This window comes from Thermobia domestica, chromosome 5 (genome assembly GCF_964235325.1).
Source record: "Thermobia domestica chromosome 5, izTheDome1.hap1.1, whole genome shotgun sequence".
NCBI classification, from domain to species: domain Eukaryota; kingdom Metazoa; phylum Arthropoda; class Insecta; order Zygentoma; family Lepismatidae; genus Thermobia; species Thermobia domestica.
In genome coordinates, this window is record NC_137458.1 from 70,793,307 (window position 1) to 70,812,370 (window position 19,064).

The 19,064-nt window shown below is 34.8% G+C and overlaps 2 protein-coding genes across 2 annotated transcripts; both read right to left on the reverse strand.

The window, feature by feature from the left end:
- Window positions 1-5,832: 5,832 nt before the first annotated feature.
- On the reverse strand, window positions 5,833-15,553 carry LOC145685129 (uncharacterized). Its single transcript, XM_081757478.1, has 2 exons — window positions 13,748-15,553; window positions 5,833-5,859 (listed from the first exon to the last, which is right to left on the reverse strand). The coding sequence occupies exons 1-2, from the start codon at window positions 15,551-15,553 to the stop codon at window positions 5,833-5,835; spliced, it is 1,833 nt and encodes a 610-aa protein (XP_081613604.1).
- A 141-nt stretch (window positions 15,554-15,694) lies between these two features.
- On the reverse strand, window positions 15,695-18,769 carry LOC145685131 (uncharacterized). The gene has a single exon (XM_081757479.1). The coding sequence runs from the start codon at window positions 18,767-18,769 to the stop codon at window positions 15,695-15,697; it is 3,075 nt and encodes a 1,024-aa protein (XP_081613605.1).
- Window positions 18,770-19,064: the final 295 nt, after the last annotated feature.

Consider the following 19,064-nt stretch of genomic DNA (forward strand, 5'->3'; position numbering starts at 1 on the left):
GAGTGCTGGCATTTGCAGTTACTAATCTCCTACTCATTAATTTATTTGATTTCAAATTGTCAGAAAATACTGACACATCAAATACTCCCTATTTCAATGGATATCTTTAACTTCTAACCTTAGCTACGGTTGTCAAATTCAGAGAAATAGCAATTTCCTTGATTGGTAAAATATACGTTAGGAGCTATGAAATCAAATACAGAACCTACAATTATAAATTAGTCAAAAAAAAAAAATAGAATCGTCCCTAGAGGAAGTAATTAAATATCATACCTGGAAACACTAGCAGTAATATTTGCAAATTCCTTTTTCAGATAGAAACATGAAAGGAAACAATCAAAACTAATATTACGAAAATATTAGTAATATTAATAACAGGGGTGAATTCCTTTTCTTTCTGTTTCTCAAACTACTATTGCTCTTACTATTATCAACATTTACAATAATAATAATAATAATAATAATAATAATAATAATAATAATAATAATAATAATAATAATAATAATAATAATAATAATAATAATAATAATAATAATAATATATAAAAGCCAAATGTGAAGGAATGCCGTATAGGAAAGTAGTGGCATATAATCTTGGTTCAGAATTACTGAAAGTATAATACAATCTAAATATACCAAAATTTTCAGAGTGAAGCAAACCTTACTTCTATATCACATATAGAAAATACGATTCAATTTAATTATGTTTATTTTCAGCTGACCGAGAACTACGTCACCCTCTAAAATAATAGTAATCCACATATCATTCAGATTCCTTTGCAATCACATTCAATTTCTTTTCTTTTCAGATCCACAAAAACCACAATAACTTCATGTCCTTGGGTTTTCTCTTGGTTTACATTTTCATGCATCAATTTATTTTATTATCACTAATTTTCGTAGTTTCCTTCAGTCTAAACGCATAGAAGAACGTAAAACTAAAATATTTCAGTTTAAATTTACAATTAAAAAATCCATTTTTCAACTTTGATTTGTTCAAAAGAATTTTCTGTATTATTTACTTTATTTTTTTCATTTTAAAACTTCATTAGCATCCTAATTTTTTGTGATAAATTTAGTTCAATCACATTCTGAATAGACGTCGAATAATATGGTTTTACATAGTACGTACTTTCCTTAAAAAAAAAAAAGCATTATACGTACAAGATGCTCTTTATATTAATCCATCAATTATTCACAAGATTTGAGTTAATTTTTCTCGCTAATTGGTTTGCCCTTCCACATAAACAGCAAATCACTCATAATTAGCCAGATCAAGTGGTTAACAAAGTATCATACATATTTATGGACATTATTCCTTGCGAACGTGAATAAAATAAGAAATTCTTTTATTTGAGAACGTAGAATTAGAATTATTCTTCATCAAAGTAGGGTTGTGAAGCTAGACGTATGTATATTAACATAAAACGTTACAGCACCGCAACCGAGAACGTAGCGGTGCTAGGTCATCCTGATCTTCTATCTGCACATCGCATACTGTTCAATGTACCTCGAGTTTCTCTCGTAGACCTATAATTATTACGCTTGAAGATGAATCTGTTCATACTCATACTGTCTCATGCTGTCTCTGAACCGCAGCAACATTTTCAAATTCCCAGTACCTGCTTCCACTCTTTGAAGATCAAATGTCCGTCTACTGTTGATGTTATCCTCTTGCTACTAACTGAGTTGTAGATATACAGTACCATGCTGATCAGCTAATTGCATTCTATAATATTTCTTATTGTTATCCATGTTTCTTTATTATTTATACTTAATGTGTTTTTACCTACATCTTAAGCTCGGAAGAGCTGCTAAACAAACCCATAAACTAGAATGTTATACTTGTTCAATGCAGAGTGTATACCTACTTTTGGGCCACCCTATATAGCGGAACCAACGATCCTGCTGGCTCCTGTTGAGGAAACAGAGCATTACTTTCCCAGAAATTTAACCTTGTAGGTTGTAAAATAAATTTTCTATGACAATTCAAAGTGTGTAAACATTTTTGACACATCCGGTATATAGAGGTACACAGTGTAGCCCAAAAGTAGGTATACAGTACCGTACCGATCAGCTCATTGCATTTCTTATTGCTATCCATCAGACACACTTAGTTTCTTTATTATTTATTCTTAATGTGTTTTACTTACATCTTAAGCTTGGAAGAGCCGAAGCAAATAAACCGATGTTTACTAGATGAATGTAAGGGTGTGTACCTACTTTTGGGCCACCCTGTATGTGTGAGTATGCTGCTTTGAAACAGACTGGTAATCAATAAACCTGTATTACACATAATTGTTTCTAGTCTTAACACCTTAAAGAACCGCCAGAGTGTCAGATTGTAACCCTCACCAAATCAATGTGAGACATTGAGTTGTCACATAAAAATATAACTCTTCAATGTTATTGTGAATGTGTAAACTTTTGAATCTACGAAAAAGCCATTTATGGTATTGTACTTGGGAATTCCTGTATGAAAAATAATATTGCTTTAAAATAAACCACCTTTCTTAGAATACAATCTATGCATTATGATAAATATCATTGAATAAGTGTCATGTAAATTTGTGTGTTTTAATAGTGTGTTGCCATAAGAGGCCCATCACGGCGAAATTAAAATACCGCTAATTTTACAGTAATTATGTGATATCTTCAAATATATAAAAGATAATCGAAAAGCGGAACAAGAGCTCGCTAGACAATATTTATTTTACATGAGATACCGTTATCACGACTCACTTATCTGCTTTCGATTTCCAGCTATTTAGAAAATCGTCATTTATTTTCGAGCTTATAAATGGCTGCAAATGGAAAGCTACTAGGTGACTCGCGATAACGGTATCTCATGTAAAATAAATATTGTCTAGCGAGCTATTGTTCCACATTTCGATTATCTTTTATCTATTTGAGGACATCATATAATTACTGTAAAATTAGCGGTATTTAAATTTCGCAGTGATTAGGCCTCTTAAGGAAAGAGTTAAAAAGTATTGATCTACAGATAAAATCTTTAAGATATAAATCAAGCAACAAGATAATGCGATATCGACTTTGTAGAGGAAAATAAGATTTCGTACAAAAAAAAGAAAGCAAATAGCGTAAATCATTTTAAACAAACGAATAGCTAGAAAGACTGAGAAAAGAAAACCTGCAGACTCCCAATGATTCCTTTCAGAAAAGGAACAAGCAATTTTATTTCTTCTCGCTGGACCCTGTCATTCATGTCACTTTTATTTTATTCGTTTTTTGTGTGATTGTTTGTTCTTACAGTTAGTTGGTGCCTGTCGCAAGCAGTCAGCCAGGGGTAGGTCCATTGACACCTGTAGGTGGCTCGCACGAGTGTCATCCACCATTATGCAAAGGAAATTGGAAAGCTCCCCCATAATACTCGCATACAAGTAAAAGCCATTAATAATCCATTTTGTGCACCAATCAATAGTCACAACTAACAGCAATCTGATTGTCAACTAAGAAGGAATTAACTGAACGTTGCAAGTGATGTTAATTTGTGGTGATAACAATCTTGACAGTGTCTATTGTTGTTCCTTACCTACTGACTTCCCTCTCCCCTTTTATAACACGCACATTAATGCATTTCATTTTTCAATGACACTTTCTTTTCATTTCCCTTACTTTATAATTATTATTGTTAGTCTGCCTACTGAAATATTATGCAATTCATACAATTCTCCAACTATTGTATTGGTATTACATTTTTGTACTTCTGAATTTCTTAGATATAACGAAAGGAGAAATTTTGACCAGTTACTGACTTTGAATACAACATAATTTTCTTTAAATGTTTAAAACACTTTTTTAATTTGCCAAGTAATACTTGTTTCAGTTTTTAAAAAGGTCATGGATATTAAGCATTAAGAGTATTATTGCAGAGAATTGAACTTGGGGAACTCTATTCTATAGTTTATCCAAGGAACGTACAGTACCTCGTGTAAACAAATACGGGGTGATTGTTTCATTTTATGGTTAAAGAGCCTTGAAACATCCATGTGGCAGAGGGAAATAGTCCATTGGTAAGTAAGCTGCTTTTCAATGTTTCTGTTGCTTATAACGGCCATTACCAGAAGTACAATTTCCTTACAATTAAATAACAGAAACAACACTGTATCTAAGAAGTAAATTGAATTAATGCAACAAAAGAGAATACGCATGCGCAGAAAGTGTCTTTGACCCATCTTACGCGCGAATTACAGTTTACAATATCGCCGCGTGCGGGGTATATAAAACATTGGCTAGCTATAAGCACGTCTTGAAAGAAGCGCAGACCGATAGCCAATCATCCGATTACTGATGGAGTAATACCATTCTGCAATGTTTACATCAGGATCAGAAGGTTCGTTGAATGAACTTTAGTCAATTATCAAAGTAAACATACCTTGTCTTGATCAGTGATTCTCAAACTTCCTGTTAGCGTGAACCTCTCTATGCTGTTAGAAAACAGTTTGGAAAATGCTTATTAATGAATGATTACAATGAAAAATCTGTTGTAATATAAATTGTAATTGCTGAAGTTCCCAAAATAGTCTCTAGCACTCTCAATCACTACAAAAGACAGAGGGAAAGAGAACTTAAACTTTTGTTTGAGTGCCATCTCGAGTGCGATGAAAGGGCGAATGGTGGTTTAATTTTAACGAAATTTTGGCCTGTCAAGATTTTCATCCGCAAGTTTTTTCCAAGTAACATACTTTTCACGACCATTTCTCATCATTCGAATAAACTACTAGCAAACAGTTTAGATTACTCAAAAGAGCAGAAACTGTGATTTGAAGTCAATGGAGCAACGCTTTACTTCGTGACAACCTTCGTACTTCTGTGTGTAATAAAAATCACTTATGTATACTTCCCTTATCTTCACACAGTACTTTAAGCAGCCTACTGTGTAAAGGTCGTGCCTTAACAAAATTGATGATTTTGACTGCGTTGTGCGTTGTCTTTTATAAAATACCAATTGGATTTTTTAAATGTGGGAGAGTGTGTCAAAGGTGCACAGTGAAAACTTATGATCTTTTTAACCTTTCTTGATTCTTGCAACAATGCCAGCAATATGACTTACCATAGCCTTTGCACCATCTGTGCATACATTAATGCAATTATCTCGCGACAAATAAGGAACCAAGCAAGGGTAAAAAGTCACTACCGTCTGTGGAGGATGGAAGTAGTATGCAGAACAAGATATATTCACGAAGATAACCAGAAAATTCATAAAGCACAAACGTCATTAACATTGAAATTCAGGCAACACCTGTGAATTCATCAAGTAGTAGCCCAAACTTCGTTAGACTGATACGGGAAATTGTGTATCTTTAAGATTGTTTGATAGATCCTGGATTCGATTATGCATATTGTTATTTGATAACAACACACTGGAGATAAAGTTCGCAGTTTCCTTGTCTATCATGCACTTCACTACTTTTACTAATAGTGATTTTGTAAGAGCTTCAGCAAGTGTTTGAGGTTTACCAGCAATAGTATGTCATGACTAACCAAGTACGAGGCTTTCTTGTTCTTTGTCTAATCTTAGTAAGGATCATTGGGCAAATTTCTTTACAGATCACATATTATACTTTCTCATGTCCACACATAAATCGCTATACATTCGTCTTTTACTTTTTTTCGGCATCTTTTCACTTGGCTTCGAAGAATCTCAAGCATGAATGTGTGCAGCACACCCCAAACTCAAGTCTTATGGATTTCCATTATTCTCCTCGAAAGTGGGCTTACAGCTGTTGTTATCCGTCTCTGACTGAGCACAGGTTAATGGTTTCATTCTCTCCGGTCTTAGGGAGATCATTTTAAGCCACAGTTCCATTTTCACTTCATTTTAGCTGCTAACGACTCCTGCGATAAATAAATAAATCAAATTAGATATAATTTGTAGAATCTTTTACATGTCACGAATTTTTAACAGAAAAAACTGAATAATAAATACTGTCGACTCGGTATATAAAATATAAAAAAGATATCGAGAATCGTCGAAAAATTTGCATTTTGCAAGGAAGAAAGATCGAGATAGTTCCAGTGACTAGTACATATATTACTACTGCTTCCATCTAGTTTTTTTTTTTTTTTTACGGAATTAGTCTCTTTTGCTTCCACTAAATGGAAGCAACAATTTAATTTAGTCATTTTAGTTTACTGTAATTTATAAAGGTGACCAAGAAAATTCTGCCGCTTTTTCACCCACTACCTTCGAACATCGACATACCACCTAAGACGTACCGGGAAGATCAAAAATAGTTCCATCAGCATTGATGATCTTGTGCCAGGCCATGGATTCTATCGTGGTAGAACTTGGTTGGCTGTGAAGCGAAGAAGGTATCATGTGCATTTTGCACCTCTACTAGGGATTTGAACTGGCGTCCTCTCAGGCGATTTTCCAAGGAATGAAACAGGTGATAATCGGACGGTGCAATGTCCGTGGAGTATGGCGGATGCAATAATGTTTCCCACCCAAGGCATAGAATAGTGTCCCAGGTTATCCTGGCCACAATAGGCTTATCGTTGTCCTGTAACAGGAGAACTCTTTTGCGATTCAGAAGTGCTAGCTACAGAGGTTTGAGTTTTTTCTTGAACATAACTTAATTACTGACATTACACAGTTGCATTGATGCTCTGAACAGATGATAGCAGTTCCCGATGCACGATGCCGCGAGCACTCCACCAAACACACAGGAGGACCTTCTTCTGGTGCAGTGTTGGTTTCGGCTGTTTTGGAACTGGTTCGTGGGATGTTAATCAATGATGACGGTGCTGTGGAGCTTCGTACAGAACCTGCTTCTCATCACATATCAACATCCTGTCCAGAAATGCCTCCTTCCTCAGACGAGACACCAAAAAAAAAAAAACATAGGTGTCTGCTCGTGTTGCCTTCTGGCCCGGAGTTAAATCATGTGGGATCAATCGACCCAACTTGTAGTGCTTTCCAAGTTGATGGAGGTGCTGCCGAATAGATTCTCTATTCAGACTGAATTTTAGTCTTAATTCCTCACATATCTGGCCATTGTTCGTCTCAATTGCTACCTTAAGTCTTTATTTTGTACATGTGTTGGTCTTCCGGCACGTGGTGCGTCTTCGAGTGTTTCGTCACCGTCCTTAATCTTGTTAAACAACCGCTGCACTGTCCGCGTAGTCACGACACCTCACCAAAGACCTGGCATTTCTTCCTCCGTGCTGTAGATGCGTTTGACTCCAGTTTGAACTCGTACAGCATACACGTCCTTATGACGCTCTGTGGAGGTCCCATGTTCACTCTTTCCTTACCCAAGTTCATGGTGTAATTGAACTGAAACAACCAGTTAGTGTGTTGGATATACTCCCACCAATAACTGATCTTCTCCTTATCTGCATTCGCACTGAGCTGACGGTGTGAGAGCTAATTGAACACAAACTTCCGCAAAAAGCGACAGAACTTTCTTGTTTACCTTCATAGTAGCTAAGAATTTTTTTGTCATTTTCATAAATATGGGGAACGTAATCCCTCAAGATCTCTCGCGGAGTTCAAAGAACTTCGTAAAGAACAGTTTCTGAGAGGTTGATGTGGAGCACTGTATTATAAGAAGTAGAAAAATGAACATTACGACAAAATGAGGAAGAAAGGGTTGTAGGTTTATGATAGGTTGTTGTGTAATGTAAGGAAAAGAAAGGAGAAAATTAGATCAGAGGAAGCGCTAGGAATGTTTAAGGAAGAAAAGAACAATGCATATTGAAACTCATTAAAAATTGGAAAGTAAATTATTAGAACATCGTTTTAAAAGAAACTAAATTCTATTGGACATGATAGAAAGTGTAGTACAAAAGAAAAAGAATAGTGAAGTGAAAACCACATTTGATTTACGGTTAAAACAGAAACACCGTACATTAAAAGTAATCGCTGAATGCATGAAGACAATAGCTTACATGTAGTTTCTCAATTGACTGATGTGACAGCAGGAAACTTATGACAATGATGATATTAGCAAATATCCCTTCGTAAAGTTGTGAGTAATAACTTCCTCCTCTTCCTTCCCGGCTCTATATTCAGGCCCGGCTCTGCGTCCTCTATATTGAATTTCTAGAAGTAAATAGCATATTCGTATGCTTTGAAACCAAAAATACTTTACAACAAATTTCCTGCAGATACAAATTTGGGTTTCTGAGTTTAAAGTCTTTATCCAATCCCGTGGCTATGAAGGACGGAACCTACTATCAACGTAGGCTCCTAACCTTACCGGGGACCGAATCTAGTGTAGTTGACCGGTACCCATACCATCAAGTGAGTTAAACACTTATAATATAGGTCATTCCCGACCACGGTGTTTGACCTTCGAGACAGCTAAATTAAAAATAAAACATGCCACCAGTCCATGCATCTACAAGATATATATATATATATCTATATCTATCTATCTATCTATCTATCTATCTATCTATCTATCTATCTATCTATATATATATATATATATATATATATATATATATATATATATATATATATATATATATATATATATATTTAATAATAAAAAAAATCCAATCACTTTGACAAAGCAGTGACAACTGGTTGAGAGCTCTTCGTTGCTGACTGTAGACGTGTCTGATTCCAAAGGACAAAACATCAACAGGATCAGCCATTCAACGGGTGGTGAACAGGGTGTTAGTCATGTTTAGTGCAATTATTTCTATGTTAATTATCAATACGCCAACTTAAAATGTGTAATAAAATTGAACAGAACATTAACATGATGTGTTCAAATTGGTTCCTGAGGTTCATACGTAACACTGACTGTATGTGTCGTGCACATATGTTTAAGTAGCACAAAAAGTTCAGTGAAGGCGGCAGAAAGTCAAAGGTGATAAATTATGTGGATGACCTTGCACTTGAAGAGCCGAGCAAAATGTAGTGAAAAATTGCCAGATACTTCTAGGAGACATCCAATTTAGTGTCCGAATGACAGCTGAAGTCATAAACATTGCAAGAAATGCTGTGTGGATAATTTTGGGTGAGATTCGTATAAGGAGAAAGTTTGTGACAAGATAGTGTCTACATTTCCGTCCAAACAAAAGGTGCCAGAAATTTTGCTGACGTGCTCCAATAACTTGATGCCGAACCCAGCTTATCAGAAAGGAAGAAGAACAAATTTAATCATCACTTATGACGAAAGTGAATCTACCAGTATCTATTACGGATAAGTTCAAATTTGTACTTAAAGGAACATGAAGCACATTGGCCATTAAATGAAGTGATGAAGGAAGCAGAACATGTCTTAGAGTAACTAACAACCACTGACCTGCTCATTGCCTTCAACCACTGGAAATCAAGACTGTATTGATGTAAGTGTAAATGAGAATTATGTTGTAGATAACAAGTATTGAAATTGTAATACAACAAATAAAGTTGAGTTGTTATATCAGTCTTCATATTGTATATGTCCAACTATCAATTAAAAGAAATTGATAGTACTTGCTTCCCTTAGGTGTAGAATTTTTCGGACATATGATATGAAGTAAACCTTTCTTAATGATCAGTCATCATACCTTAAATCTTCACCAATTACAAAATAGTTTTTCAAATATAATACTAATTTCTTCTACTGTTCTGCTGGCCATCCGTATTGAAACATTGCAAGTGTTTGAAATATTTATACTACATGTACACCACATCTTAAAAGTTCTCCAACACTCCGTACTTGAGTCAGGATCTACTGTGGACTTATTATTTTGGCACGAGAGCTTTGCCGCCGTTCGTCAAAAGTAATCTTGTCTAAAGCATAAAATTTGGAGACTGTTGAATCGGGATCTAAGAAATACTTCAGACGATGTATCTGATTATAATTATCAGGGTAATCTGGTCGGAATACACAGATTGGCAGTTTGTATTTGTAATAGATATTACATAGTATAAAAAAAAGTGTGTAAGTTTAGATATAATTTTAGTTTTGTTTGAAAGACATACCGGGGAGTGAAAATAACTAGATGACTAGGTAATTTTAGTACAGTATAAAAATTATAATATTACTGATTTCAGGTTGAAAAATGTAGCATAATATAAACAAAATATTCAATATTTGACTTTACCTGTTTCATCTAGTTCAATAGTCACGTGATACGATTTTCAACGACTATTTAGAAGATGCAGACTCATTCCAAAACTACCATGTGGAGCAGAATGACTGCGGTAAGACTGTACATATCTCGTGCGTGATACCGTGAATGTCGACCATTACTTCCAGATGCTTTAAGGTTTTGTGTGGCCTCATTATCAGAATGGGAAAAATATTGATGACCTCATTTTCATGCAAGGTGGTGGACCACCCCATTTTGCAGTAACTGTTCGTGAGTGGTTAGACTAGAAGTTTTCTGGACGTTGATTTTGACAAAATAGACCTCATGAATATGACCAGCAAGAAGTCCAAATCTTACCTCGTTTTTTCCTTTTCTTTTCTTTTCTTTTCTTCCTTTCTTTTTTTATTTGTGAAGTTCGTTACACTAATTTATGTCGCTGCATTGATTGTGTACATCTATATCTTTCAAACAAAACTAAAAAGTTGCCTCAACATCCACACTGCTGTTGGTACTATGCAATATCTATTACAAATTGTCATTTTGTATGTCAATTTTCTGAAGTATAATTATATATATTATCAGGAGTATCTTTCAGATTTCAAATCCAATTATCGTTAAATTTTATGCTTTAGACAGGAGTATCCCTGACACACGGAGGTAAAGTTCTCGTGACAAAATAATCGCTCGCTCAAATCCGGAATAATCGCTCGAAAACCTTTGACCGCAGAGTGGGCAGATTGTCATAAAATTAAATACCATAAACTCCTTTTAGCAGTAATCTGTTATCTTGTAAAAACAATCCGCGTAATCCATAATGAAAGTTTTCTTTGATGATTATTTTTTCAAACTTTTGATGTTTATGTATTATAATTAAGCGAGAAGGTATCAAAAATATGAACATTCATACACGTAAAAACCAAGTTATTTTGTAAAATGTAAGTTTAGAAGAAATTATATAAGCAAGGAAATATTATTTTCAACTATCAAGTCATTTAATATTGTTAACATTAACAACATGAAGTAGAACGGAACTTTGAAAGAAAACAGTCAAAGGTTTTACTGTGTTCAAAGAAACAGTTCCAGAAGTCATCTGATAGGGTTGAAAAATTATTAGAAAAGCGTCTATCAAAATTTTCTATCTCGATATTCCAACTGGGTCTTCCATATCGCGATGTATGGATGCTAAAAACAAAAATTAACTAGACTTAGGAACGCGATAGAATACGAAGCAAGTCCTGGAAATGCAATTAGATAAAGATACAACCACAATGTGGGATCGGCAATGACGATGAAGTTAAGGTTCACACTTCGGCACATAGGTACATGACCTCAGTACATACTTAAGATGATTTGATCAGCACGCTCCGACCGACTGTCTTCCCTACGTTTCGCCAGTAACCCATTTCAAGCGATTCGGTGAATTTACATTGTAATTTACCATTCCTTGCAGCAGCGAGGCTATATGAGACGTGGACTTAAAAATTAACGTGGAATCCCATCATTACAGCATGAACTCCCGCTGATTGAACTCGAATCCTCCGCGTCAAAAGACCGTGCGACTCACGAAGGAGCTCACTATCCAGAGAATAAATCCCACTCTATTGTTCATTAAATCCGGGCTGCTCTGTTAGTAGTTAGACCTTCCATACGCACCACGGCAGCTGTCTTGAAATGGCATTACTACTGTCTTAAATTTTAAACTCATGCTTCGAGTAATACAAAATTTTCATTTATATAAATAAAGTTTAATCCATAGTTCAATTTGTGTTACCTTCAACAATTACAATTATAATAAACATATTACAAAAATACAAATTTCAAATCAAGTTAAAGCCAGAAAATGTAGTTAAGGAAAAGTAATTAAAAAAGAATATTTTCAAATATTATGTTGCTGTAGCATTCATTACGATACTAATTACTGTAGCAATTGAAATTTTATTATGCTGTAGTTCTAAATGAATAGTAAAATTAAATACTCTTGTTATCTATACTTAACCTCAGAAATGGTTTTCTCTTCATTGTATGTGCAATATATGCATTCTGATATGATATTATCCTATTATTTCTAAACTATATATGTTTTTTTTCTATTCTGTACCGTAATAACAATCCACCATACTGCTGTCTAACAAAATGACCCTGTAAATATCTTAAATGATTACGTTTTATTTTTTTCTTTTGTTTTTTTCCTATCCTGTCAAATGCACGTTTTTGGGATGTAATTTTATATTGCACGCCATTTCTGTCTTGGTAGCAGCAGCAGTAGTAGTAGAAACAGTAAAATATCATAAAATTATTTACAATGTTCATCAAGAATATATTGACCGAAAAGAAACAAAGAAACAGAGAGGAGGATGAGAACAAGAAGAACGAGGAAGAATCATTGTTACAAAGACGTAATAATTTTTCTGCAAAATTAGAGAACAGCTGCTGCAGCGATTCATAAACGAACACATGAAAAATGAGCACGTTTATGAGATACGAGATTTCAACTTATATATATATATATATATATATATATATATACGAGAAAAATACAAAAACAGACCTAGAGTTGCCACCCATACTCGAATTTTGTCAGACAGTTTTGGTTTTGATTCACGACAATGTTCCGTTTTGGTTTATGATGTAAAATCTTCTGTTTTTCAAGGCCACATCCACACGATCATTACAGATGCGGCTGTTGTCATAGGTTTCATGGTTGAACACCCTCCTTATATTTGAAACTTGAAGTTTTTAAGAAGTATTGTAGTGGTGTTGTAATAAAAGTAAAACTTCTGCTTTTGAGCAAAAAACAGTATTGAAGCATCTAGTTTTTTTTAATCATACATAAACAACTGGAAAAAAGAGAGTGAATTACCTTTATAGTTGGATGACCTCTTCAACTATGTCCAGTAACATTAAGAATGGCAAAAAACTTTTATTTCTTAACAAGGACAGCACATTTATAGCTGTATCGCTCTTATCTGTCTTTACGTTGCTGACAAGTGGTTGTAGTAGTCACTAGACAACTTCAGTTCTACTTTTATAGCAATTACGAATTTCTACACCTAGCAACGTTGCCCAAAATACGTATTTTGATCCATGTGTGCAAAGGACGGAGGAGTGAGACGAAATAGAACAATGAATAGTTGACTAAACACAAAATCAAACAAATATGAGCATTTGTTGTTGACTAAACAAATACTTCACAAAATCAAACAAATATTTGCATGATTGAGAAGTATACAATTGAATTAGTGTTAATTTCACAAAGGTAGAAGCAGTGTTATTTTAAAATGTTCCGATTCTGTTTTTAATCGTCCTATTGAAAGTTAAGAGTAGCTTGTTAACCTAACTACGAGCGCACTTTTCCTCCCATGTTCGTGGACTGTATTATTTTGAACACAAAGTTTGTTGCACAATATACTATTTATTATATTGTAAACACACAACTAAATACACTAATTGCTATACATAAGCAACTACACACTATGCAGTCACACACGCCACGTTGACACTTGTAAAGACCTATCAATCGTCCAGCGTTGCCAGATACAAAACAAAAGAATGATGAAATGCGGCCGAACATACCGCCCACCTTGAAATATCATTTCAACACTACATATAATTCTACACATTACTCTACAATACACATTCTACATATTATTTATTCTTCATTAAATGGAAGAGGAGAAATTTTTACAATTGGTCGTTTGAAGACACCTTTGCTAGTTTTAATAGTAACAGTTCTAACAATATTATCTACACCAGGATGAACAGCAACTACTCTTGCTAAATTCCAATGCTGAGGAGATGTCTTATCTTCCTTCACTAATACTAAATCATTGACTTTGATATTAGCATGTTTACACCACCATTTTGGCCTTTGTTGCAGCCGAGACAAATATTCTGTTTGCCAACGGTTCCAAAAATGTTGGACCAATCTTTGAGTTAATTGCCAGCGTGACAAATGATTGATTTTTAATTCACATAAATTTGGTTCAGGTATTGCTACTAATGCATCATGAATTAAAAAATGACTAGGAGTTAATACCTGATAGTCATTAGGATCAGAAGATAGAGCAGTTAATGGTCTAGAATTTAAACAGGCTTCAATCTGACACAAAACTGTATACATTTCTTCAAATGTAAGTACAGTGTTACCAACTACACGTCTCAAGTGGTACTTGACAGACTTTACACCAGCTTCCCATATGCCTCCAAAGTGAGGTGAGGATGGTGGATTAAAATGCCAATTTATAGATTGCATACTAAGGTAATTACATACAGACTCTTTAGAATCACCATTCGTTACAAGTTTCAGTAAGGATTTTAATTCTCTGTTTGCACCTATGAAATTTGAACCACAATCACTGTAAATATCAGTAGGTTTTCCTCTTCTAGCTATAAAACGTTTCAAAGCTGCAATAAATGACTCTGTTGCAGCATCACTTACCAATTCTAAATGGATTGCTTTGTCACTGAAACAAATGAAGAGTGCTACATAACCTTTGAACAATTTTGAATTTCGACTTTTCATATTTTTTAACATTAGTGGACCTGCATAATCTAAACCGCAATGCAAAAATGGACGAGTTGGTGTTACTCTACCAACAGGAAGTTGACCCATTAATTGAGAGGCTGTTACACTTGACTGTTTGTGACATGTTACACAACTTTTTACAATCTTCCTTACAAAGTCACGACCACCAATAATCCAAAACTTTTGTTGCAAAACAGATAAAAGTAACTGTGAACCTGCATGAAGATGCTTTATATGTTCAGATTTTACAAGAAGTTCTGTAATTCTAGCATGTTTTGGAAGTAAGATAGGATATTTGAAATCATATGTTACACTAGCATTTTGCAAGCGACCTCCAACTCTCATGACATCATTTTCATCAAGAAATGGATTTAAACACAATAGTTTGCTATTATAAGGTAAATGTTTTTTCATACGTAAGTATTTTATCTCAAGTGGATATTCTGATTCTTGAGCTTGTTTTATCCAATGTATTAATGCATTTGACAACTCCTTGGTAGTTAATGGTCCACTACATCTTAACGCCTGTTTACTTTTACTATTCCTAATAAATCTTTTACACCAAGCAGTAACACGAACTAACTTCGATAATGATGAAAATTTATCTACTATTGTACAGTCAACCTTAATGTGCATGTTAACAGTTGAAGACTTTTGCTCACATTGAACAGAATCTAGATTTTTGCAATTAATATTTACAATAGGTAACTCTGATTCCATCAACCACTTTGGCCCATTCCACCATAGTGAATAAGACTCTAATTGTGACGGATTCAAACCACGAGAACTACAATCAGCTGGGTTGTCTTTGCTCGATGTGTGCGCCCATTTAATAAAAATTGATTGTTGGATCTCAGATACCCGGTTAGCCACAAATGTTTTCCATTTACTCGGACATGAAGAAAGCCATGCTAACACAATAGTAGAATCTGTGTAACAGACAACCTGTTCAAACTTGATTAACATTGCCTTAATGACCGTATTGACTAACCTACATAACAATACTGCAGCACACAATTCTAACCTAGGTATTGATATTTGTTTTATAGGGGCAACTTTGGTCTTTGCAGCAATCAGGTATACTTGCACATTTCCAGATGTATCTATTCAACGTACATATGCTACTGCAGCATACGCCTTTTCACTAGCATCTGAGAACCCAATTAGATCATATTTCACAATGTTTTCAGAAGAAATACACCTTTTGATCTTAATCTGTCTCAACAATGGCAATTCTTGACAATATGCTTCCCACGAGCGAGCAATATCATTTGGAAGTACGTCATCCCATTCAATTTTTAATTTCCATAATGATTGTAGCAACAATTTTGCAACAATGGATACTGGAGATAACCAACCAAGCGGATCATACAATTTTGCAATATCAGCTAGTAACATTCGTTTTGTCATTACTGACTTAGAAGTGGGAACAACAATAGAAAATGAAAATAAATCACTTGATGGATTCCACTGTATACCTAAAGCTTTTACATTCTCATCTTCATTAAAACAAATTAACGACTGAGTTTCTCTTAAGTGAGAAGGTATACTATTTAGCACATTCATGTCGTTAGTAGACCATTTTCTTAATTCGAAACCACCTTTGTGTAATAATGCTGTTAATTCTGAGTACAATACCATTGCCTCACTACTATCAGCTGCACCTGAAACTAAATTATCAACAAAGAAATCATTCATGACTAATTCTGCAGCTCTGGGATAACAATAACCTTCATCTACAGCTAACTGTTGCAAACACTTTACAGCGAGATATGGAGCCGAACTGGTTCCATAAGTAACAGTTAACAATCTAAAATCACTAATAGGTTGGTCAACTGTTTCTCTCCACACTATTCTCTGGTAATCAGAATCAGTTTGATCTACCTGAACTTGTCTGTACATTTTTGCTATATCAGCACACAATGCAATTGGATGAGTTCTGAACCTTAATATTAATGGGATAATATCATCTTGTAATTTTGGACCTACCATTAAGTTGTCATTGAGAGATACTCCACTGCTAGTTTTAGCACTACCATCAAATACAACCCGCAATTTAGTGGTAGAACTACTTTCATTTAAGACACAATGATGCGGCAGATAATAAGATTCAGATACAAGCTTATCAAGTTCTACATCAGGAATTTTTTCCATGTGACCTAAGTCTAAGTACTCCTTCATGAAATCACAATATTGTTTACATAAATCAGGATCTTTCTGTAACTTACGTTCCATCTGGCATAATCGCTTTACTGCTGTGTCCCGTGATACCCCTAGAGGCTCAACATTTTCTTTAAAAGGCAATTTTACAATATATTTGCCATCAACATCACGTTTGTAAGTTTCAGCAAAATACTGCTCACATGTTTGCTCTTCAACGGATAAATGTTGTACAGTTGGCAACTCTTCTACTTCCCAGAATCTTTGCAATGTTTTATTGAGATCAACAGAAACAAAATATGACTGAACACTTGATGTGTTATTCGTTAAGTTAATCTGACCACACAATACCCAACCTAACACCGTTTCAATGGCAGACGGAGCTCCATTCGTACCTACGTGTCTCCCACTGAGCAACAATAATGGGAAAACATCAGCACCTAACAGCACATCAATAGGGCCGCTTTTATTAAACTGTGGATCTGCTAAGTTTACTTGTTTTACAATTTCCCAATTACCTATATTTTGAATAGTTACTCTGGGTAAGTTACTTGTGATTCTTGGGACTACTATTGCTTCAGTATGAATATTATTATCACTGTACAATGACTGAAAACACAAATCAACTATTGCATGAGAATTTCCAACGTTAGAACCAGTAACACCTGATATGCTCATGTTTATTTTCTCTTTGTTTATGCGTAATTTCTGGACGCAACGTTCAGTTACAAACGATAATTCACTGCCACAGTCGACAAGTGCACGAAATTGTATCAACTTATTTGCATTATCTTTGATATTTATGACAGCGGTGGACAACAACACCTGAGGAATTAGTTTTTGATTTATAGAATGAGAACAATTCACTTGATCTACTTTATCCTTCTTTTCAAAATGCAATAAAGTATGATGTTTTTTGTTGCAAGTGTGGCAACCCTGCTTCACATTACACTTATTTACGGAACAATTTAAGGTCAAACAATTGAAACAAAGCGAATTCTTTTTCACAAAACTATGCCTATCATTCACTGACATATTTATGAACTTTTGACACTTGTATAGCTTGTGGTTATTTTTACACATGATACATGACACAATTGGACTTGAATGATGCACTAACGTGTTGCTCTTTTTGTTTGTTTTTAAAGCAGACGTGTCTGCTGGTGACCTTGCACTCACTGCAGCTAACGCTTTGGCACGTTGTAATATGAACTCTTTCAGCTGGTCGAAAGTTGGTTGTTCGTTTTTCTTCAATGAAAGCTCCCATTGTTTTCTGGTGTTCTTATCTAGCTTCTCACCCACATGGTAAATTAAAATCACATCCCAATGTTCCACTGGAAGGCCCAAGGATTTAAGTTCACACACACACTGAACACTATTGTCAACCAATCTTCGTAACTCACCTGATGACTCATTCTTCACAGCTGGTTGAGTAATCAACTTGCTCAAAATATGATTCGCTAGCTCCCTCACATCTTCATATCTTAATTTAAGTAACTCCCATGCTACTTTATAGTTATCATCAGATATGGAAATAGACTGCAACAGTATAGCAGGTTCCCCTGATACAGCTGTCTTCAAATACTGCAACTTTTGAGCATTTCCTAATCGATTGTTATTATGAACAGCAGCAACAAATAAGTCACGAAACGATAGCCAATCTTGCACTCTACCACAAAATGTAGGAAGTTCTAAGTCTGGCAACTTTACATCTGTGCACTGTTTATTAGATGTATTTACCTGTTCAGTATTAGGTGACTGCATATTGTACAAAATTTCTAAGACAGAGTCCAACTTATTTTGCACTTCATTAAATTCTCCGTCATATGTTGCAAACCCACTTTCACCACCCACAGAAATGAACTTTGTAATGAGCTCTGTGCAATCGCCATGTAATTGCTTAGCACGTTCAGTGTATAACTTAATACTGAAGTTAGGCTTGTCTTTATTCTCGTTCACTTTATGTATTAACCTTGTCACTTCACGTTTCAAGACAGTTTTCTTACCTATGAGCTCTTCCATTGTTATAATTCTGCACCACTTTGACAATGCACTACAAAATGAAGATACTGCGCCAAAAGTTCGCAAACCACGCACATGTACAGTACATGCACAACTGGAACAAAATCCGGTCGGTAAGGACCACTTTAGTGTTCGTGGACTGTATTATTTTGAACACAAAGTTTGTTGCACAATATACTATTTATTATATTGTAAACACACAACTAAATACACTAATTGCTATACATAAGCAACTACACACTATGCAGTCACACACGCCACGTTGACACTTGTAAAGAACTATCAATCGTCCAGC

What these genes read in the sequence shown, in the direction of transcription:
- LOC145685129 (XM_081757478.1), bottom strand. Translation starts at nt 15,553, where the DNA reads ATGTTAATCAAGTTTGAACAGGTTGTCTGTTACACAGATTCTACTATT. An exon ending in GTGTCTTCAAACGACCAATT is followed by an intron (nt 5,860 to 13,747) that starts GTAAAAATTTCT and finishes TATTTATCGCAG; the next exon opens with GAGTCGTTAGCAGCTAAAAT.
- LOC145685131 (XM_081757479.1), bottom strand. Translation starts at nt 18,769, where the DNA reads ATGGAAGAGCTCATAGGTAAGAAAACTGTCTTGAAACGTGAAGTGACA.